The sequence below is a fragment of the Protopterus annectens genome, chromosome 13.part0, assembly GCF_019279795.1.
Source record: "Protopterus annectens isolate FY-2018-M chromosome 13.part0, PAN1.0, whole genome shotgun sequence".
Taxonomy (NCBI): Eukaryota; Metazoa; Chordata; order Ceratodontiformes; family Protopteridae; genus Protopterus; species Protopterus annectens.
The window spans coordinates 630575661-630600704 of NC_056747.1; the positions used below are offsets into that span (position 1 = coordinate 630575661).

General features: G+C 40.5%; 1 protein-coding gene across 10 annotated transcripts in view; it reads left to right on the forward strand.

The window, feature by feature from the left end:
* Window positions 1–25044, forward strand: part of LOC122787535 (aldehyde dehydrogenase family 3 member A2-like) — a 644066-nt gene that overhangs the window by 557105 nt on the left and 61917 nt on the right. For 9 of the 10 annotated variants that reach the window (XM_044054295.1, XM_044054301.1, XM_044054296.1 and 6 more), the window contains one exon: window positions 13564–13672. The exons of the other annotated variant lie outside the window; for it this stretch is intronic. In XM_044054295.1, coding sequence (XP_043910230.1) covers window positions 13564–13635 — 72 coding nt within the window. In that variant the 3' untranslated portion in view covers window positions 13636–13672. The remainder of the gene's footprint in view (window positions 1–13563; window positions 13673–25044) is intronic. 10 annotated transcript variants of the gene reach the window in all.

A 25044-nucleotide genomic window follows, 5' to 3' on the forward strand; every position in this document is an offset into this window, starting at 1 on the left:
ATGTACCTTCAGAGGGATGGCGTAGCTATGGGCACTTCTTGTGCCAATAGCTACGCCAACCTCGTTATGTCCGCTTGGGAAGATAAGTACATGTGTAATAGTGACTTATATAAGAAGAATGTGCGATTATATCGTCGCTTTGTCGATGACCTCTTCTTTTTATGGTTGGGAGATGAAGAGACTTTAAACAGTTTTATATTAATGTTGAATTCCTCTACTGATTTCCTCAGGTTTACTGTAAATATGTCTAGGACAAACATCTCGTATTTGGATGTTGAGATCTATAGAATGGGGAATGGGCTTTTAAACACATCCATACATAGAAAGGCCTGCCACAGGAATAACCTGTTGCATAGACAAAGTATGCATCCAGCATATGTATTTAATAATATTTTAAAAGGCCAGTTCATGAGAGCGTCACGCTTAAATCCTAGTGACGAATGCCATCAGTCAGAATGTATAGATTTAATGAACAAATTTCTAGAAAGAGGCTATGGTCTTGGTAGAATAAGTGACATTATGAAGGAAACAAGAGATATGAGAATGGATAGGGCTAGACCTTATTTCATGGATCAAGGGGAATGTTCTCAGATAGATAGGCAAAATGATAATGTAATTAAAGCTATTACCTTTTACAGTAGGAATAGCAAAGACTTTGTGAATGTGTTAGATAAACACTGGAATATCTTATTGTCAGATCAAGAGATACAGAATTTGGTGGGCCCAAAACCAAAAGTGATTTATAAAAACCATCCAAGCTTGAAGAGATTGTTGTGTAAGCCTAAATCAAGCCCCATGATACATCGGGAGAATGCATCCCATGTTAACACAGTAGTTTGTGGAAAATGCAATCAATGTAAGTATATTAATGATTGCACTGAGTTTGTACATCCTAATACAGCACGGAAGTTTACCTTTTTCACTAATACAAACTGTGAGTCTAGAAATGTAGTGTACCTTGCTTTATGCAAGGCCTGTTCTAGTTACTATATAGGTAAGACCAATAGGATGCTAAAGGAACGAATCAGAGAGCACAACTATCAAATAAGGATAGGGTCAGATATTAACGCTTTGTCTAGGCACTATAAGCAAGCAGGGAATGGCCACCAATTTCGTTTTTGTGTTATACAGGAATTAACCCAAGGTATTAGAGGGGGAGATATCATAAATAGGACCCTTGAATGTGAGACCAGGTGGATTATTAGGTTTAGGTCAGATATACCACCTGGCCTAAATGACAAAGTGCAAATTAAACCTTTTTTAAAAAATAGGAGGGTATTTAGAAATAAATGACCCAGTTTTATAGGATTTTCAACATATTGATATATACATTTTTGGGAACTGACGTCAGGAAGTAGATATCTTTGACAGTATATACATTCCCTTCGTTAAATGGTTGAATATGTATTTGAGACCCTACATGTGCCTCTCTGATTTGTTGGAGGTTCCTGATTTTTCTAGGCTTTTAGTTTAACAACACATTTCATATAGGTAGCTTTATACATTGTTACCCCTTCTTTTCACTTGCAAATGTTTTTTGGGTCTCTCTTCTATGTTATGGTCAATTGAAGCTCGATGCAGTTGCTGTGTGAGTGACGACTTATTATACAAAAACATGATGGGCTAAGAAGAGTGAGCAGATTACTTTCTGCCGTTGCGGCTGCATTTAATGTTCAATAGGTTTTGATGCTAATTTCTATCATTATTAGCCAAGATCTCTAAATGTTGGTCTCAGTGTATATTTTACTATTGTCATCCGCTTCATTACGCTACTGATACATTACACAAGCATAATTTATGCTATGGCCAACTGAAGTTCGGTGCCGTTGTTGTGTGAGTGACGCCTTATTATACTACAACATGTTGGGCTAAGAAGAGTGAGCAGACTACTTTCTGCCGCTGTGGCTGCATTTAATGTTTAATAGTTTTTGATGCTAGTTTTTACTATTATTAGCTAAGATCTCTAAATGTTGGTTTTAGTATTTATCCGACTATTGTCATCTGCTTCATTAAGCTAAAGACACATTATGCAAGCAGTAGTGTCTTGGGCTTTTAGATATGGCTATGCGATCTGTAAGATTTTAAAATGTATTATCAACACGTATTATGTTGCAAGAAGTTTATAAAATGTACAAGAGTATTTTACTTAATTGTCATATATACAATATTGACAATGGACAGGGATGTCATTTTAAAATATTTTTCATGAGTTGATTTGCCTTTTTATATGTATGTACGTTTTAAGACAATTACGTTATGTAAATGAATGTTTTAGCAGTGATTGTTTCACTAGATGCATGCATAGAAGCATTTTACATTTATTACGTAGGTCATCAGATGTCTTGGTTGACCAATAAGGTTTTATGTGAATGTATTTATGTTATAGTAAAACAATGGTCTCTGTTAGTCTGATGAAGCCTGTCGGCGAAAGCGCTTACTACGTTGTGGTTGAATAAAAGATTTTTATTTTGCTAACGCTTCGTTTGGTCTTGGATTAATACAGCGAATACATTTGGCGCAACTAGTGTTTTATCTCATGTTTTATAGCCAGTTGGACTACGTGCATGCTTTGGGAGACTGTGTATCATTATTTCTTTGGCACGTTGTCCTTAGCCTTTGTTTGCTTGCTGTTCAACTTTGGGGTTGATAATTCTGAAGTAATTTCTGTGTGTTTCCTTTCTGTGTTTCCATCCATTCAATCTGTTGTGCTTTATACTTACCCCATTTTCTCTCATCATTCCTATCTTCCCTTTCTCTCTCTAGCAGGGTACAAGGGAGCATGGTAATTGATATTAAATAGGCAAGTTAACCAATATTCCACTCCAAGAGAAGCAAATAATCTCAGACTATGCTATGTACAGCTCAAAAACATACTTTGCTTCCTTGACTTGGCTCTACATGATTCTCCTCACATGATTAGCTTAACCTGACGAGTTGTTTTACTCCACATTACAAAGATTGTTTCTGGGCACTTAGGTTCCAGGAGGTGACTGCCATGCTTCACTCAGTCGAGCTATACACTCCTGTCATGTCCCCTATCCTTGCCCCATTTCCCACCAGCACCTTATTCTAAATTTATTTTTTCATGGTTTGTCACTATGCAGTCAAAAAGTACCTTCTATACTTCTGAACCAATCACAGCAATCTTGCACTGTCTACCATAAATAACTACACTCTAATTTATATACTGTACCAAAATATACTTTTCCCTCACTGTTTCCCACTGCAACATTGTACAGACTCATTGTATGACTGATTTCTATCCCCACCTTCTCCTCACATTACTAGTCATACTCAAACATCTCTACCTCCCTACTGTACCCCTCCATAAGGGTACATTTCTTTTAATAATGCCCATCCAAATTACCCTAGTGTTGTTCTAGCACTTACACCATACTTCTCAACTGCATATTCTCTCACACAACTATACTTTGAAAAGTCCTACCCGCATCACTTTTAGTGTTACCTTTTCACTTCACCACTTACCAGTTAACCCTTCGTTACCTTTCATTATACTACACCAGGCAATACTCCCCTACACACATGTCCCTACTGATCATTTCATTATCACTCATGAATTCTTTCATACTCAGCCTACCCACTTCATAAAACCAAAATATCTGCCACCAGAAACTGAGAGAGACTGAATATATCCAGAATGGCCAAACATCCTAAGCTTACTTTACTCTTCTACTCTAGCCTGACATAATATCTACCCAAACTCAGAGCCAAAACGTATAACTTGTTCCTGTCCAGTACATACATCTAAAATTCACCCAAAACATACAAAGACCTATTCCTTAAAATACTCTGCAAAAAAAAAAAAAGAGCTGAACTACATGCTTCGATCGCCTTTCATTTCCTAGATGCTCTTGTTCTCACAGAAACATGTCTCAAACCAAGCATACCCAATGAAGAAGTTCTACCTTCGGTTGTGTTATGTTTAGATCAAGAAAGCAGAAGGGCAGGTGGTGTAGCAATAATGCATAAAAGCTATCTCCCTTTTCACATCTACACAGGTAACATCCATAGATTTAATACTAATTGCACAACTTAAACTAAACCCAGTCAAAAAACTCCACTCCCTAGTAGCTCCCTTTACCCTAGAGAATGATATCTGTGCAGTCACTAAGACATGGTTTAAAGCCACGGAGAGCCCACCAACAGTGCTAGGTTATAATGCCTTCCACACATTTAGGCTAGCTACTTCACATGCAGGGACTAAAGGTGGAAGTGTCTCTGTTTATATCAAAAATAAATATACTTCAAGGCTGGTCAAACAGAACAATGCACTTGAGCTGCTTCATGTTCAAGTCACCATAGGTAAAATACAATACCACTTCCTTGCAAGCCATAGGTCCCCCTCTATGACCCAAGAAACCCATACCTTGTATTTAAACTTATTAGAAACACTAACCATCCAACCCAATACCATATTCATGGGTGACTTTAATTACCCCACTATTAACTGGGAATCCTGTAAGACATTAATGCCAAGAAATGTATAGTTATCCCCTTTGAAAAAAAACATGTACCCATGAATTACCATATAGGTGGCAGGACACTAAACATCGAAAGTGTAATGAGAGACTTTGGGACACAGGTGGACAGTGGTCTCACTTTCGATAACCACATTGCCACAACAGTCAGGAAATCCTTCTATGTGGTACACTTCATCGCTAAGGGCTTTTCATCCAGAAAAAAGGTGGTCATTGTCCCACTGTACTCATCCCTCAGTTGACCCATTATAGAGTATAATGCCCCGTTTGGTATGTACCTCACAAGACATCTGCAACAGCTGGAAAGGCCACAGAAATACCTCACTAAAAGAATCACAGGCCTAAAGCAGATGCCATATGCTGACTGTCTAAAAAAAAACTCCAGCTATACTCTGTGGCATATCGTCTACTCAGAGGCAATCTCTGCTTAACATACAAGGCCATGTCAAACCCTGAGCTGTTGGACATGCTCCATTTAAAGAAATCCCAATCCCTCAGAACCACACGCTCCAGGGATCTAAACCTTGTCATCACAATGAACAAAACATGCTGGAGGGATAGGTTCCTGACCCAGAGACTCCCCATATTCTGGAATAGACTGCCCATACATGTCAAGCAGAGCGCCTCATTGGTCCTCTTCAAAAGGAACCTTGATGATTAGATGGGAGATAGGAAATTCACCCCGGGGATCATGTCGGTCGCCCTGCTAAACGGATCCAGAGAAGTAAATATTGTGGGAAGAAATATCCAGGGAATTGTTATGGCTAGGCTTGTATAGGCCCTAGGGCCAATAGCCTAGTACCAACCTATGAACACCAAACATACATGCATAGAGATTCCTGGATTTTGTAAACACAAACTCCCTGGTCCAGATAGTCAATACACCAAGCAGGGGTGCAACCATACTGGATCTGGTCCTCACTAATAAGGTAGACTGCTGCACACCCCCTACTGTAATGCCTTCCCCGGTAAGATCAGACTACAAAATGTCTCCTTTGAAGTAAAAATAAAACCTGGACCCCCAGCTAAACCTGGAATATTTAGGAATTATTCTAAGGCTAACCTGATGCTATTAAGTGAGAACCTGGAAAAATTTTAAGCCTTCATAAATCCTGAGAACACTTCGGCCTATGCAGAACTGTTCACAGAAACCCTGTACAAGCATGTTAATAGCTGCATAGTGGCAGCTGTACCCACCAGGATGAAGTACAGAACTAACTCAAAAAACAAGCCACCCTGGTGGAATCACAGAATCAGTTGGCTGTTTAACAGGAGGAAAATTGTGACAAAAATTATGAGGTGCAGTACCCAGCAGGATAAAAGCATTCTCATCAAACTAAACAAACAACTCAGAGGACAAATAAAGTCTACCAAAGCCAAATTTGAGGTAAGTTTGGCTTCCCAGGCCAGGGACAACCACAAAGCATTCTCTACTGTGTCTGCAACCTCAAAGGCAATACACAATTGTTTGCAGAGCTTATTGTAAATGGAGCCACATATACTGAGCCAGAAGATATAGCAAACTTCCTGGCTGATACATTCATCTCCAACTTTACCTGGTTCCCCCTCAACCTTCCCTCAGGAAATATCATCAAATGTAACTCCCCCTGCTATCACTAGGGAACAGGTCCTTAATGCTCTCTCTAAGACCAAGAACACTGCATCGATGGACCTAGACAATATCCCAGGATGCCTTCTAAATAGCATGAAACATGACCTGTCAGGACCTCTGGAATTACTATTTAAGTGTAGCCTCCAAACAGGCTTCATGCCGAATGAATGGAGAAAGGCAACAGTCATCCCTCTGCACAAAGGTGGGCCATCTACAGACCCTGGAAACTACAGACCCATAAGTCTCACTAGTCTTATATGTAAAGCCATGGAAAGAATTATTATGGAGATGACCAGCAGAGATGTAGTAAACCTCCAGACACTGGAACCAACCCCATTTGGTTTCGTCAAGGGCAGATCATGCCTACTTAACCTGGTGGACTTCTTTGAGAAGGTCACCAAAGCAATGGATGAGGGCAAAGTCTTTCACACTGCCTACCTTGACCTGGCCAAGGCATTTGACACAATACCCCACTCGGGCATTGTTGACAAAGTCAAGAGGTTAGGTACAAACTTGTATGTCACCCAGTGGGTAGCCATCTGGCTCACAGACAGGACCCAGGAAGTTATAATTGGGGAGTCCTCCTCTACAAAGAGGCCACTCACAAGTGGAGTCCCTCAGGTTTCAGTCCTTGGACTGCTCCTTTTTGGTATTTATTTCTAAGAAATCAAGGCCAATGTCAGTGGTCTCTGGCTGACTAAATTTGCAGATGATTGCAAACTAGGAGCTGTCATTGAATCTCACACTGACACAGATGTTCCACAGGAGGGGCTGACACAGACAAACAACTAGTGTCAGAGCTATGGACTAAAACTAAATGTCAAAAAATGCGTGATAGTATCCTCTGAGAAGTCATCCATCCCTGGTAACTCATATTGACAACACACCCCTTACAGTTGACCCAGTAGTCAGGGACCTAGGGGCACACATAGAAACTAATCTAGCCTTTGATCATCACGTGTCTACAATGGTGAGGAAATCATTGTATATTGCGCAACTTATAAACAAAGATATGGCATCTAAGTCCAGGGGAGTCATTGTTCCACTATATTCACCATTCATCAGCCCTGTAATTGAGTACAGTGCCCCCTTTGGTATGTACCTAACCAGGCATATCCAACAATCAGAATGTCCACAGAGGTTCCTCACTAAAAGAATACAGGGCATAAGTAATATGCCCTTTGCAGACTGCCTCAAGGCCCTATCTCTGTATTCTGTATCTTACAGGCTTTTGAAGGGAGATCTATGCCTGGCATACAGGGCATTGTCAGACCCCACTCTGATGGACTGCTATATCCACAAAACAAACAGCACCAGAATTACCCATTCTAAAGACTTAGAACTTGCCTGTGATATAAGTAGGATCTGTGGAGAGATAGGTATGTATCTCAGAGACTACCCTGTGTATGGAACAGGCTCCCCATCCACGTGAAGCAGAGTTCCTCCCTAACCCAATTCAAGTGCAGCTTCGACAATTGGATGGGAAACCAGAAATTCATCCCTGGTTTGGCACCTATGTCTCTAATGGACACAGGTAACCTGTAAATGGTTCATCTCCCAGGCCTATGCTTACTCTTACCAAGGGTATCAGAAGTTGTCAGAGATTTGGGATGCATGTCTAGACTTAAAAAGGCCCTTGTGGTCGTTAGCCTGGTAAACATCTATGAACCTATGAACCTGTATTGTAGATTTATATGTCTCCCAAATAATAATTACTAAAAGTGACAAAAACAGTCTTTGAGCACCGCCATGCAGTGGAAATATCTCTTTCCCCTGGTCATAGTGCTCAGGTTCTCCCGTAGTCAGCAGAAAATCACCTTAGTTACATGTATGCTAGAAAACAGAATGTGGTCAAATCAGAAAGAAAGTAAGGAAAAATCTGGAAGCCTTAATCTAAGTTGTAAAAATCTCAGTTCCTTTATTGTGGGATGGATGAGCATTGCTTTATACATGACTATTATCAGGCAAGTGTAATTACATTTTTACAAGACACGCTGTTTCAGGATGGGCAGTTGGATGCTGTATGGCTGTCACAGAAGGGACCCCTTCTTTGAAAGGGACATTCCAGCCTGTCTCTGTCTCCCTCCTTTAAAGAATGTTTTCCATGTAATGTGATCCAGATGAGGAACCTCAAGAGAAGTAAAAAGATCAAAACACTTAAAGTTTGTATAACTGATCTGTGACACTTTCTTTCCAGCTTCATCAGATTTGTCCCTAATTATAAAGACATATAATGTCAGAATAAAAAAGTAACAAAATATAATAAAGGAGTATTAAAAAAAATCTCAATGTAGCATAGATCAGTTTAGCCAGTCTGTTGGAACTGTGACTCCACTTTTACAGGAGGGTGGGTGTGTAAGCAGATAATGTTAATGATCAAAAATAAGTCCGTAGTAAGTCTCAGCCAGTAGAGGCAAGTTTTTTAAGAACATATTTAACACAAATTTAATATGATTATTTGTTTCTCCAAAAGACATTTTGTAAATGAGGAATTGTTTTCCTTTCAAATTTAGCCATATTATTCAGACTGTGCCAGAATAAATTTGGGAGCTGCCATCTCCAAAAGTTATGAGTAGGGTTCCCATCCTATATGCCCTCTCTCTGCCTACCATGTTTGGTTATAAACTTCACTGATAAGCCTGTTGAAAACATCAATCCACTCCCCATTAAAATATGTTCCTTAAGCAAATGTCAGTAGAACTTCTTGTGGTTCAGTTTCCTGGCTAAGGTTGCTGCATATGGAGCAGGATGAGTTGAGTATTGGTCTTTTACATGCTTCAAGTTTGGTTTGCCAGTGTAATTCTTTTCTCCATTGTGTCAGTTTTGCTCCCTTGAAGGATACCCATGTTTGACATTCTCTGGAAAGTAAAGCCTTCATGGTCTGGGTGTTCCATTAAACTAGAAACTGTCATACTTTGTGATGTTAATATAAATTGGGGTGCATTACACACCTGTACCAACTATTACCTCATTCTTTACAATTTCTCTCAAATCCAGCCAGACATTTCAAGGTCAACAACTCTACATCAGTTTTAGGGTAGATACTACTGCCCCAATAAAATAATTCAAGCAGGCATTCTTTCTTATAGTGTTCACCACCTCATCTTTAGCATTGGAAGGAATAAAGGCCCAATTTAATTCTCATCATTATAAACCTTAGTAAATGCACTGCCAGCTATTTATCCAATGCCTTGCATCAGGTTAACTGGCACTGCTTAAAACAGCTACCACTAGATGGAGCCACTACCCTCCCCCTTTTATTGAGTCTTCTTAAACTTAATAAAAGAGCACCATTTGGGAAGCATTCATAAAATCTAAATATGCACCCTCTTTATGTCACACCACTAAACAACTCATGAGACTTGGTGAGAAAGCTTGGAAAATCTGGCAGAATATCAAAACTCTTCCAAGCTGCCAAGACCTACATACCTCTATGGTACTATGTAACTTCTCAGATAAATCCCAAAACTTTGTGGTCCACTATTGACAGCTCCCTTTACCCTGGCAGAAAAAAAGAACTATTTAGTCCTATGCCAAGGGATATTGATAGCTCTATAGCAAACTTGTTTTAACTCCCATGTCATCAACACAGCAGCCACTCTAAGCAGATCTGCAGGTTCTCAACCTTGCTTTGCTAAACCTAGAAAAATACCCCAAAAAAGCACATTTACACCAAAAAGGATCCCTACTCCATCCAACAAAAAACATTTCCTTAAAGTGAAGTCAAGTTCTCTTAACAGCTGAAAGTAGCAGCGGAGGCCTTAGCAGTTCTAGTCTTTGTCCTCATAAACAGTTCCATTACCAAGTCATATGTTCCTGAAATATGGAAACAATCATACACCATGCCACTACATAAAGGAGGAAACTCTGCTAGCCTAGGTAACTACTGATCCATGGCTATACATCTTCATCTCTGAAAAATCTTGGAGCTTTGCATGCACACTCAAATCCTTCAATGTCTGCTCAACAGTAGTCTTCTTTCACCTACCCAACATGGTTTCCAGTTCCACCACAGCACCACAACTGCTCTGCTGTCATTTCAAGACAACGTTAACTAACTGGGTAATGCAGGCAAACTAGTCTCAGCCATTACTTAGCCCTCACCAAAACATTTGATACTGTTCAATACTCAAAACTGATTAAAACCCTAGCAGAACTTATCTCACACAACATTATCATGGTCAAGAACTACCTAAATAATTGTATTCAAGCAGTAATGTGACAAAACACTTGTTCCTCCTTCCTCCCAGCCTCTATAGTTGTACCCAAGGGTCCATTCTTAGACCATTGCTATTCAATACACACACACACACACACACACGTATATATTTATATATATTTATATATATATATATATATATATATATATATATATATATACATATATATATATATATATATATATATATATATATATAATTATAAAATAAACTTTACACTGCCACATCTCCATCCACTATGATGCATATGATACTACAGTCATTTGCACCACCCCTCCTTGGGACAAGTAGAAACCATGACTGAGTAGAACAATGGGCAGATAACATTCACCTTATGCATAATGCTAAAAAAATAAATAAATAAATTGAAGCTCTTCCTGTCTAAAACCAGTTCCCAAAACTCAAATAGTTTTAGTATTTCCTCTGCTCAAGACATTAAACTTGAGCAGGTTTCCAAGCCCACATTACTTGGTGTAACAATTAATGATAAGTAATGTAATATAAAGGCTTGGAGCTCTATACAGAGCCAAGCGATTTCTCACTGGCCTAGTTTGTAACTACTATACGTGCATATCTCCTAACAATTCTCCTATACACTACCCCTTTTCTCATTTACCTATGTAACATCCTCTTAGGAAGTTGAACAATGTTAAAATAAAATTGCCAAATTCACTGATAATTTGTTTAACAGATCCCATCATTGGCTTGCACTCTCAAAAATAAACTAGCTTAAATTCATGCAGCTAAAAACGTACTCCATCTTTCATCACCCAAATAAATGCCCTTGTGTGAATACCCTCCTGGAGTAATATAACCCTTGCAAACCTGTCTGTTCTAAAAAATAAATTCCTGGTTCAACAATTTAAATCCTAGAACTTATCAGGGGATGTTTTCTTCTATAATTATATCTCCAAAATATAGAATACCGGGTTCACATGGTTGAAATTTCAGAATGTCAACATTCATATGGCTGAGACAGTATGATCGACATTCGAAATGTCAACCATGCGGAACCGGCATCTCTGTGCAATGCAGAATGGAAAGAATTCCATCTTCTGCACTGTAGTGCGATCTCGGAGTTGGTATATTTAAGTTCCGGGAGGGATGTGCAGCGTGAAGGTAAGATTTCTTTTGTGGTTTTTATTTTTTCTTCTATGGTCGACATATCGAATGTCGATCATATGGTCTCAGCCATATGAATGCCGATATTCTGAAATGTCGACCATATGAAGTAGATCCAGAATACCATATGCAGACCACTTAGGGAAACATGCAGTAAACCAGAAACCACCATGTTAATATCCTAAATGCTAGATTATGTCAATACTCAATCCAAACTGGCTGACTAAGTAATATCTACACTTGCTGCTTACATATTCCTCTCTCCTTCTTACAGTCACTTGTGATTAGTCTACTCAAATTACATCTTCCCCTCTTGTTTAACTTTGAAGTTCACTTCTTCCATAATTGCCTCCACATCAATCTACCTTCCTAATGATCAAAGCACTATATTGTGGAACCGATTACATTACTACTACTCTGGGAACATCAAATATTGAAAATTGCTCTTGGCATTTATTGACTGATTAGCATTGCATTATTTTTACCTCATTGTAAGATGTGTTTATTTTGCATGTATATCTTTATGTAAACAATGTAAATATGAAATATTTTACCTGGCACATCTTTTGCCTAATTATCTTGCTAGCTCAACCGTGATGTACATATAAATGTTTTTTTTTTCTGTTTTTGTTATGGAATTTTTTTCCCTGGCCTCTGCTGAAAGGTGGACTTGTATGGGCGATTTTGTACAACCCCAGTAAACAAAGGCAATAAATAAATAATAGCTCTGCAACACTTTTATAACCACGTTTTATGTGTAGCAACAGGCTACAACAGCTTGTCTGCTATAGTTCCCTACAGAAGAGACTGTCAGTTAAGTAGCTGCAGGTTTCCTGCTGCTTAAATGCTTACTGCTACTACTGTACTACTTTTTTGAGGCAGTCAGGATCAGCAAAAACCTATTAGTGTACATACATTATAGCTCTTTGCTGAACTTTTACAAATACTCTTTGCTAAAGTGTCACAAAGATTTATGATAGCTCCTTGCTACAGATCCATACACAAACTGTCATTTAAGCAGATTTGAGACTACTGCTGCATAAATGATTACAATTACTTCTCTATTGCTTTCAGGGGACAATCAGCACCTGTTGCAATCACATCCTCCCAGCAACTTGTTCCTTGGACAGCTATGCCATTCACCCCACCCTTGCTATAGCTTTACCTTTTACCCTACAGTCATTTTTTTCTTCAGATTTTGTCATTTTTATGATGCCCATGTGAATCTGTAAGCTTCCTCTTCCCTCCATTTCCACTAATTCCCCCAGTACCCATTCTGTCCCCACTGCCATGCTCCCTTACGAATCTCTTTCCCCTTTTCCTCCTCCTGTGCTTCATTCCGTAATTTCTAAGCAACCATGATAACATCATAAGCAAAATCCTAATTACGTTTTCACATTGGACTCCCTTGCATATTAGCAAGCCTATCCAAGTACATATTTTGTAGAAGCTGGTACAACAGTACTAGGAAGATCTTGATATTGTATGTTCATCATGCATATGGCTTTTTTTTCCCTTGGGTGAATTGTCTAACCCTATGCATATTTGTTGTAGACCTTTTACTTCTGCAGCTTTGGGTTGTTCAGCACAGCTCTTTTAGTACTGTATCTGTAGCCTGCTCAGCATATTGTTCAAGTTTGTATGTAATTGCTATGCATTGTTTCATTAATTATTTAGTGGAATCTGCAGCATTTCTCCCCATTCCTTCATTGAAAATGGGCTCCACCCAGTCAGACTATCCTGGTCAACAATGCCAGTGGCTGTATGCATGCATTACCGAGGCAGTCTTATTATATCAGTAAAAAAACACATTGTGGAGTGTTGTGATAAAGCCATTCTAACTATAAAATAAGCTATATTCTTTAAAATATTTCAGCTAAAATTAAAAAAGGCCATAAAAATATTGCTGTTTTGTTACCATTTAACTGGGTGCATGTGTTTTTAAGGACCATTTTACCAAGGTGTATAGAGCATGTACCATACGTGAGTGAACGAATCTGTGACTCTTATTAACATGGGTAATGGACTGGTATTCAGAGTTTCTTAGCCACTGACTTTTCCGGATTCCAATAAAATCCATTTCTTGACTACATAATTTGGGTTTCCTCAGAATGGTCGCATGCAGCTGAGAAGAAATATGTTTTTGCTGATATGTGCAGTTCAGAATCTAAGCAGGAAGTGAATAAGGAATTTTGACCCCCCCCCAGGAACGCACAAAGGTATGCCATTCATTTCTTCCCCACCTTAAACCTATGTAACACACAAGGAAGATGGCATTGTCATGATGGTAATATGCTGCTGTCCCTTGTATCATGACAAATTGGTACTGTTGCTGGTCAAGAACTCTAGGGTTGAATGCAGACTTTGATGGCTCAAACTGGTATTTGGTTTGTCTGTGCTTGTGGTGATGTGTGCTTGAAGAGAAGTTTGGGATAATAGCATCCTGCTGACTGATAACAGATAGTCAGTCTTCAAAAATGACTTTGTTGTTTTATTAAAATGTTTATAGCTCCGATATTGCTGAGTGTGATTTTCTGTCAGAGATGCTGGTGAACCAGGTTACAAGATGGATCCCGGGTGTTCGTTGTCTGACTGCGAAGGGAAGGATCAAACATTCCCATGGTTTTGATTGGAAACTTATGTAGCACTGACCCCCTGATGGTGACTAGAAGATCTGTAAGTAGCTTCCACCATTAGAATGGAGTATGTCAAGGCAACCATCCAGTGAAACATGCGGAGTAATCTTTTTCTGGGTGATCATCTGTGTATGTGTGTGCCTTGCATAGGAAACATAAAAAGCAGGAACATTTCTTAAAGAACCAAGGAGGACAAGACCATAGTGGAGATCCCAACACACTGCTAAATGGCAGCCTGTTGAGTTGTGCACAAAGTGAAAGATTTCCAGATGAAACCTCTAGGCTAGGTAAACACAATGTAATTTTAAGTTGCTAAAGGGTTCCAGGTGGCATGAATTTATAAGGACAGAGTCCAGCAACACTGGCCAGGAAGTAGAAGAATGGGAGTGACCAAATACACCTACAAAGACAAGTTATGTATAATTTTGTAGTATAGGGCTGTTCACTAAAAGTGCAGTTTAATTATATACAGTCTTTGCAGTGTTGTCCTTGTTCATGGTCCTTTACTTTACCAATGCTGTTTCTTTCTAAAATAGATTGAGAGAATTCCCTTTGCCACATATTAGACTTCAGTGTAAATCACGTATTGTCAGGAAGCTCCTCAGACCTTCAGCAGTATGATATAACTTTGTGTTGTGAGTTGATGCTAGGAGGGAGGGGTATCTTGCAGCTGGGTTTTAACCTGAACATCTTGATTTTTTTCTCCTTTGTCATAGTAAGACAGATACTTATCAGTGTTATGAGTTTAGGTGTCACTATGCTACCTAGGATATGGTGAAGTCTGAATGTTAACTTTTAGCAAGTTTTAGGCTGTGTGAGAATAAGAACGAGTTGTCTCAATTTCTGTAGCTGTGCTGTTATGCTTCCTGGTATACTGCATCTCTGTTCATTTGCATTAGTGTTGTGTGAGAATGTAGGCAGTCTCATATAAATCTGTTGAGAGTCTTCAGATATTTATTATCCACTGATTCTTCACCATTAGAACTTTGGATAACTTTGTGTCTAGTATGACCCAGTCCATCTTCTTCAAAACTGTTAGGACTCAGACCATAGGTCTGAGTCAGCTCAGCACTAAAAACTTTCAGAGGCCCAAACTCCTCCCCTTTACCCACAATGCACTGCACATATATCTAACTCTCTAGGTCTCTATTGCTGCTTTCTGAGCTCACAAAGAGAAATGACCTCAAGCTTCTTATCTTGCTTGCAAGGATTTTGGTTTCCTTTCAAGTCACTTTGTCTTTTGTGTGTTAGTGCTGTGACTTCTTTTGATTCCTATCATCTTTAGTTATTTCCTGTCTTCTGGCAGTTTTGCATTGAGAGCTTTACTCCCCGTCTGGCTGCAGCATACTATCATGCATTTTCACCTTTCTTCTTTCTTGTAGTACAGGTATCTCTGTAGCTGGCATTTAAATTTTGAATAACTGTGGATTTGCGTGGTTTTGTCTGTAGCTGTAGCAGTTTTCTGTTGGTTAAGGTACATATGTGACTTTATATACAGGTAGGTTTTAATAAATATCAGTCCTGTTGAAATAGAATTCCTCCTTAGGGCAGAAATGCTCAGCATGATGAGTTTAGGTACTAATCTCTTGATTGTCAGATATGTTAAGCATTCAATAAGCAAGTATTGATAGGAGAAATAATTTGTCTTAAAAGAGTTATTACCTAATGAGAGTTATTTCCCTGGTTAGCCTTCTTCATCACAGGATTCTAAAGAGGCAGCCCCAGAGTTCTGAAAATCAAAATCCAAGGAAAAGTCTCAAAATAGAAGGAAGGATATCCATAAATCTTGGACCTCAGGGGAATCAGTTCTGTTCCCTGCCAAAAACAGCAGGACTTCTGACATGACTGATGTGCATTCTGAAATTTCTAAGTTGGCTGAGAGCATAGTTAGAAAGAAAAGACCTGGACTTCTTAGATGAGATTGTGATCCAAAACAATACCAAAACAGCAAAATCTTCAGAAGTCAGGAATCGAATTAGGTTAGGTGAGCACATTAGAGACATAAGACATAAAAGGGAAAATAAATTTATTGCCACACATTTTAGTGTTTATCATAATAGTGATGCTTCATTTTTAACAGGAACAGTTTTAGAAAGTGTGAAATGTCTTTGTAATGATGAAAATGCTTTGAAATATAACTTACAATATAAGGAAAGTATTTTTATTTTGAAATACAATACGACACCCTGTGGACTGAATAATGAAATAAACTGGAGGTGTCTGCTTTAAAACTTTTTTGAACATAATTGTTTAATTAATTGCTTAATTAATTGCTATGAGTATATATATATATATATATATATATATATATATATATATATATATATATATATATATATATATACATATATATATATATATATATATCCATTCTTTCAGTGAGAATGTATACTCTTGAAAGGTGGTTACACCGAGATGCTGGAGAATAAAGAGTTTGCTTTTGGATTTGACTTTGGTTCCTGTTTTTCGATTCCTGACTTCTGAAGATTTTGCTGTTTTGGTATTGTTTTGGATCAGAGTTGTTTCTATCTGAAGGTGTGTGGAGTGGAGGTTGTGTAATTCTTAGATGAGATTGCCTTTCTTCACTGCTTGAAGCTAAGTTGTGCAGGTTAAATACCTCTACACCTTCATCCATTGGATCTATCACATCAGGTAGGTATTTTTAATCTCATGGTAGTCATTTGATTACTCTGGTTATTGATTAGTGCAAAATTATGAAAGGCATTGCTGCAGGAACAGGTCCAGACTGGTCTTGTTATTTCCCCCTGTGTTTCTAGTGTGGACAGGGACCCCTTAATTTTATTTACTTTTTCACAAGGTTCCTGCTGGTCCTTGTTTAGGGCATGAGACCAATGAGGTCAGTAGACATCATGCAGGCACAGGATTCACTGTGGGCAGGTGCATCAACATTGACTAGGACTAACATTTTGGTATCCTAGTCTTTGTGTTTGATGCCACCCAAATCAATACGATCACTGAATCCGGCAGGTTCAACACCAATTCCATTGATACCAAGTCTGCCTTTAGCCATAAGGGGTGGAGTGATCAATATCAACTTTGATACCATTTTTTAATTTGGCTGTTTTTAAAATTAAAAAATGTATGTAATTTAACGAGTACACCCCCCCCCTCCCCGTGCTAACTGAACTTTTCAATTAAGTACATTTTGTGAATCCCACAACATATAACACAGTTTTAGTAATAACGTAGAAAACAGGCACTCTGGAAGGACATCCAACACTCAGCACGAGTAGAAAGGTAGTTTATTGCTCCAAAAGCACGGAAACTACACAATATAAATTACATAAATGCCCAACAAATTGCCTTTTCATCCTAAAAAAAAGACTTCATCAGATGTATCCCACAGTTCCAAGTCATACTCCTTTTATACAACACTAATTAAAAGCAATTATTTAATTAAAACAAGATTGCACAACCCTACCTTAAAAGTATAAAAATCAAACAACCTAAAAACATATAGTTTAATATATATATATATATATATATATATATATATATGTATCTCAATTAAAATATTATATAAATAAATACATTGCTTAAAAACTTGATATTATATCCCACTGTCAATAAAAATAAATATGAATGAGTTCATAGGTTTCATAGGTTCATAGGTTCATACTAGGCTATCTGCCCAAGGGCATTTATAAGCCTAGCCCATAGTTATGTGGCTTTCGCCACCCCTTTAGTTTGAATAAAAACTATGCCTATCATTTTGCTGTGCCTCTGTCAAGCAGTGACACTGAAGTAATCCCTGGGGTATATCTGCAATCTCCCATCCATTGGTCAAGATTCCTCTTGAACAAGGCCAGAGAGGTGCTCTGCCTCACATGTACCGGGATTTTGTTCCACAGCATAGGGAGTCTCTGGGTGATGAATCTGTCCCTCCAGCACGTTCTATTTATAACCGTGGTCAAGGTTTAAGTCTCCGCCCTCCCATGTGGTTCTGAGGGATCTAGATTTTTGAGGTGAAGCATATTCATCAAATCTGGGTTTGACATGGCCTTATATGTCAGGCACAGGTCACCTCTGAGCAAGCGGTATGAGACGGAATAGAGCTGGAGTTCTTTCAGTCGGGCAGCATAAGACATATTTTTTATCCTTTTGGTGAAGAACTTTTGGGGCCTTTCAAGCTGCAGCAGGTGTCTGGTCAGATACATTCCGAACGGGGCATTGTACTCAATCATAGGTCTAATGAGTGATGAGTACAGGGGGACGATGACCTTCCTTGATCTAGATGTGAATCCCTTCATGATCAGGTGGGCGATATAGAAGGTTTTCCTAACTACTTTAGCAACATGAGTGTCAAACGAAAGGCTACTGTCAACCTGGGTCCCCAGATCCCTGATGACTTTTTCTGTGCTCAGTGGATTGCCACCTATATGGTAGCTAGGGGTACCTTGTTTTCTCGAAGGGGTATGACTATGCATTTTTGGCGTTTAACTTCAGGCCATGGCTCTGGCACCAGTTATCCGTTTCTGTGAGGCCCTTCTGGAGGATATCTGTGTCAGATGTGTTTGGCGCCTCGACTATGGCCCAGTTTGCAGTCATCTGCAAACTTTGTCAGCCATAACCCTCCTGTGTTTGCTTGTACTTCAGAAAAGTAGATGCCGAACAAGAGTGGACCCAGGACTGAGCCCTGTGGGACACCACTTGTGACAGGCTTTGAGTCTGACATGGCTCCAGCAACTCTGACCCTGTGGGTTCTGTCACTTAGCCAGTTTGCAACCCATCTTGTGATGTATGGGTTTACATTCAAGCTGATGAGTTTTTCGATGATACCTGAGTGGGGTATTGTGTCAAGGCCTTTGCCAGGTCGAGGTAGGCTGTATGGACTGCCTTTCCTCATCAATGGCCTTGGTGACTGTCTCGAAAAGTCAACCAAGTTTAAGAGGCAGGATCTGCCTTTGACAAAGCCAAACTGGGTTGGATCCAAAGTCTGCAAGTTCCCTATGTCTTTATTTATGAGTGCCATTATGATCCTCTCCATGGCTTTGCAGATAAGGCTTGTCAAGCTAATGGGCGGTAATTTCCAGGGTCTGTGGAGGCACCGCCCTTATGAAGTGGGACCATTAGTGCCATGCCCGCAGTGGCGTCGCCCCACTCCTTGGGCGTATCCTGAGGTGAGGCTAAGATTAAACAGCTGTCCTAACTGTGGGTTTAATTCCTCGTTGAGTTCGTGAAGCACACAGCCGGGGACACCATCCGGTCCCATGGATGCTGTGTTTTTTGCCTTAGTGAGGGCAGTTCTCACCTGGGCGTTGGAGATGTTTGGCGGGCTACAATCCTCTGGAATAGATATCTCTCCTTTTGGGGGCAGGGGAGTTTGCACTGAACCTGTCAGCCAGTATATTGGCAATGTGTGTAGGTTCAGTAATTTTCACATCATTTTGAACTAATTCTGAGCATATCTGGGAGTTTCCTCCTAGGTTTCTAACATAGCTAAAGAAGGCCTTATGATTGTCTTTAGAGTCCTTGGCGATGGCATTTTCTCTCAAAATTTGCCTTGGATGATTTTATGAGAGCTCTTAGTTTTTACTTATAATGATCAAAGGTGTCTTACCTTTCAAGGATTTTGCTCTATCTTGTAGTAGCTTCCTCCTTTGTTGTAGAGCTTGTTTATGGCTGGGGTCCACCAGACTGGACGCTTGCCTTTGGTACAGAGAGTCTTAGCTTTGTTTGGGATTGCCTGATCCATGCAGTCCTGTAGGTGCTGGTAGAAGGCATTTGTAAGTGATTCAGTGGTTTGAGTAATGTTTACCACTGGCTCAGGGGCCTTAAAGGAGACCACACTAGTTTTAGAAGTGTGAAATCGGCTTTTGAGAAGTTTTTCACTGTGGTCTTTTTGTTTCAGGTGGGGCGGGATGAGGACCTCCAGCGAGATTAGTTTATGATCTGATCTCACCAGTGAGGGGTATACTTCCGGTGTGAACATTTTGATCCCATGTTCGTGATGATGAGATCAAGTATGTTTTCTCCTCTTGTGGGGATGGTGACTAGTTGTTCCATGGCATTTGAGTTTATGAACTCCAGGAATCTTTGGTTTAGAGTGTTCGGGCTTGAGTAGTGTTCCTAGTCTATATTAGGGTAGTTGAAGTCACCTAGTATGATGGTGTTTGGAGATACATTTATCCCCTCCAATGTTTTCAGGAAGGCCATGTGAGGTTCCTGAGTTTGAGAGGGTGGCCTGTAACATGCTACAAATTGCAGAGCAGTCTTGCCTATGGTTAATTGCACCTGGATGGTCTCCGATGCATCGTGCGTTTGTAAAACATTTTATTCTGCAATAAACCTTAACCACATAAAATAGTGAATGAACATCCCTGATCATAGCTCTCAACCTTCCATCTACAAAATGAGGAACAACAGCTCTCATAATGTGGAACAAATGGGCAAAATGTGGAACACTTATGAAGAGGCTACTAACAACTTCAGCTAGGAAGCTCATAGGATGGTTAAAATGTGATATTTTACTTATGGAATAATTATTTTAATGAATTAATATAATTCATTTCTATTTATCATGGATATCTATTAAAAATTTTGTTAACACTGAATGTGTGGCAGATCCTTTCAATGTGGAACTTCGAGGAACATGAACTTTTTAAGACCCCAAATGAGGAATGTTCCTCATAATGAGGTACACTTGCGAGGTATGTCCCTGATAACAACAACTCTTTTTTTCATTTATCTTTAAAAGATCTTCCAATTCTTTCAATTTCTCCCTAAAGCTGCTCCACCCTTCATTTCCTTTCTTGAGATAATCTTGCTTCCCTCTCCTTTAGATATTTTAAAAATCTGATCAAATAGTTTGTCACATCCTTTCGCTAAGTCCCCCTTTCAAACTCCCTATATTTGTTCCTAATTTCTTGCTTGCATTTATTCTGTCTAACAGCTTTGATCTTCCTTGTTGACTAAGTTGACTTGATATCCCCAAGCATTTAATTAATGCCTCACACTAGCCACCTTGATTCTATCCATTCTCATTTGAAAGGTGGGAAATCACAAATACCTTGTGTCACTAATCCTTGTCTGTACTATTTATAGCATTGTTGATGTGTGAGCAGATAAAATCGTAGGGTATACCTGAAAGTTTTTTACCTGGAGAAACCCCTGATGCCCGATGCGATAGCTAAGCAGGCCTCTACCGAGACCATTTCAGAGTCCGGTATGCCGCAAAAATCTTCTTTGTCTTCAGAGCCTTTTGTTGTCTCTGCCTCGGTTGGGTCCGGTGCAGCAACTCAGGCACCGGCTTTCGAGGAGGTCTTCTGCACTACTAATTCTGGTCAGAAACCGACACCTTCACACCTGACTACCATTTCTCTCAGACCGATGAATACCCTTAGGCCTAGAAGCCAGGCCACCCCAAGAAAATCTACGTCTAGCCACCATCTTACTCCAGCCCCTCCACCCCAGGCCCAAATGTTTAAGATGGTAGAAGATCTTATTTCCCTTATCAGGGGCAGTCAAGCCACAACTTCTAAAAGGAAAAGACACCCTTCTCCTGAACTATTGACAGAGCAAGATTCTGAGGAATTTGATTATTCAGATTTTGAAGAGGAACAACAATCTCTGACTGTTTATGAGGATTCAGATGCAGAGGAATCCATCCCTTCTGTCTCCCCACCAAAAACCTTTTCCTTTGGGGAAACCCTCCACACCCTTAGGGAACATTTCCAATGGGAATCTCAAGATTTCCCTCAGTCTGCAAAAAGGCTAAGAGAATTTCTAGACCTGCCCCAACACAGACCCCTGGCCATCCCTCCCTATTTTAAAAGTGGTGGATGATGTTTTCCATGAATCCAGTTTAGCCCCTGACCCCCTCCCACCTGCTCCCAGTAAACCAGACAGGTATTACAGAGTACCAGACTCTCACAAACACCTGTACAGAAATCCTGCTGCAGACCCGGAAGTCATTACACAAGACCTAAAGGAGTCAGGGCTAGTTCTGCAAAGAATCCTACACCTTCTGATAAGGATGCCAGAGCTCTGAAAAGATGGGGTAAAAAAGGTTACACCTCTGCAACCTTAGCTATCAGAGCTCTCAACTGTCAGTTCCATATGTTAAAATATCAACAGCACACTTTGGAATTATTAAAGCAAAATATTTCTACCTTTCCTGACTGTGCCAATTCTAAGGAGTTAACAGATTTATTGCACTCTACTTGTCAAGTGGCAAAGCACTCTTTACACTGTGGATATGATGCACTAGAAACCTCTAGCAGGGTAGCAGTGTCAGGATCTGTCATTAGGAGACATGCATGGTTGAGGGAACAACCTCTTCCTGATCATGTCAACTCTAAATTAATTGATGCACCCTTGGATAAAGACCTGTTGTTTGGAGAGAAAGCAGAAGAGGTGCTTAAAAGATGGAAGGCAAAGCAAAATCTATGTAAACAGTAAAAGATTTCTTTCAGGTTCGACCTCCTAGATTCAGCAGGAATTTTCCATCTAAACACTGGTCCTTTCCTGCGCCCAGCAGATGGGCAAGCTAAACCACATAGGGACAGGCCACCCATGTCCCTATCCCAGGGAAAACAAAGAACCAAACAGTGGACCACTTCCGCCTCTGAGGCAGGTAATTCTTAGCTATCCCTCTATGGAAAAAACTATCAATGACTTCCCCTCCCTTTTTCCCACCAAAAGCTCGGAGGAAGGCTGTCCTCTGCAGAGAAAATTGGCTGTCTGTAACAAAGGACCAATGGGTCTTAAAGATAATTTTTCAGGGATACAAATTAACTTTTTTCAACCAACCACTCCAAAGGAAGGCTGTCCTCTGCAGAGAAAATTGGCTGTCTGTAACAAAGGACCAATGGGTCTTAAAGATAATTTTTCAGGGATACAAATTAACTTTCAACGAACTCCCTATTCCCAGAGGGTACTCAGACTTACCTCCAAACCAGTGGGCAGAGGCATTAAAACAAGTCCAAACTCTCATATCCCAGGGGGCAGTAGAACCTGTTCCCACAGATCAAACAGGCAAAGGCTTTTATTCCAGGTTATTACTGGTTCCCAGAGAGGAGGGCACTTGGTGCCCCATCCTGGATCTGTCCATTCTGAACACCTCCCTGGTGGTCCCCAAATTCAAAATGCTAACCTTGCAGCAGCTACTGCCTATGCTGACAAAAAATGCCTAGTTAGTGGCCCTGGACCTAAAAGATGTCTACCTCCACATCCCTGTAAGGGAGTCCTGCAGGGAATTCCTGTGTTTCAGAGCAGGCTCACAGCACTTTCAGTTCTCTGCTCTTACCTTTGGCTTTTCTACTGCTCCCAGGGTTTTCACCAAATGTTTGGCCCCGGTAATAGCATTTTGAAGACAGAGAAATATACAGATTTATCCTTATCTGGATGACTACCTCATTCAGGCAGAGTGCAAAGAAAAGCTGCTCCAGGACCTCCACTTTGTCAAAGCCCTCCTAACTTCCTTGGGGTTCACCATCAACGAGAAGAAATCAAAGCAAACACCCTCTAGGAGGATCATTTTCCTGGGAGCACTGCTGGACACAACATCCCAAATGGCCTTCCTATCTCCAGAAAAGCAGAGCTTCCTGTCTCTCTACTTTACCCAGCTGGCATCCAAAAGTCACCTCACAATGAGGAAGTTCCTGCAAGCCTTGGGGTACATGGCATCTTGCATCCTTCTAATCTCTCTGGCCAGGCTTCACATGAGGAAATTTCAGTGGTATCTAAAGAACCTTTGGTGTCAACACTCACAGCCTCTAGAGACCTCTCTTCCTCTGATCCCCTGTATAAGGGCCAAGTTTCTCTGGTGGGCAGGGGACTGTGCCAAGAACCAGGGTCTCCCCTTCATCATCTGCCCTACCAGGCAGACCATCACCACAGACACCTCAGACATTGCTTGGGGTGCCCACCTAAAAGGCAGGTGCTCCCAAGATCATTTGGATGCCCAACACCTTCCCTTACATGTCAACCAGAAGGAAATGATGGCAGTGCAAAGGGCTCTGACATCCTTCCAACCCCATCTCAGGCCAGGGGTTCTCCTTATCAAAACAGACAACACCACAGTAATGTGGTGCATCAACAAGCAGGGAGAGACACAATCTTAACCTCTGTGTAGGCTAGCCATGAACCTCTGGCTGACTGCCTCCTCCATGGGATTACACCTAATAGCCCAATACCTACTAGGGATCAACAACACCCTGGCAGACCACTTAAGCAGACACTTACTGGACCCCCACGAATGGCAACTCCACAAAAAGATCATTTTGTAAGTCACTCAAGTGTGGGGAAATCCAGAGGTGGATCTCTCTGCTTCGTACCTTAACCACCAGCTAAAGAAATCCTGTACCAGGGAGTATCACCACCTAGCATGGAAGGTGGATGCCTTGACCTTCCCCTGGACCTCCCTCTTCATGTATGCATTCCCCCTTCTGCCTCTTATTCCCAAGGTACTCATCAAGATAAGGGAGGAGGGACTCAATTGCTCCAGATTAGCCCAGACAGCATTGGTACCCCTTGCTACGCAGCCTGACATCTCAGCCTCCCAGGCAGCTTCCCCAGATCCCAAACCTCTTGATTCAAGCAGGGAGGAAAATGCTGCACCCAGACTTGCAGACTCTCAAATTATCAGCATGGCTGATACTCCCAAGGTAAGCAAGATGCTTCAGCTAAGCAAGCAGGCCCTAGACATCATCACAGAGGCCGGAAGGCCCAGCACCAGAAAAGCTTATGAAGAGAAATTGAAAAGATTCTGTGCCTGGAGCTATTCCAGGGCCAGTTCCTCACAACCTTCTGTCCCTCTCATCCTGGACTGTCTAGCAGAATTACTCAGTAATGGCCTCTCCTTCTCTCCTGTTAAAATCCATGCCTCAGCCATTTCAGCTCATTTTAATACAGACCTGCCCCTGTTCTCTTATCCTTTGATTAAACAATTCCTCAGAGGGGCTTCTAATATCAGACCTCCCAGAAGGCCTCCC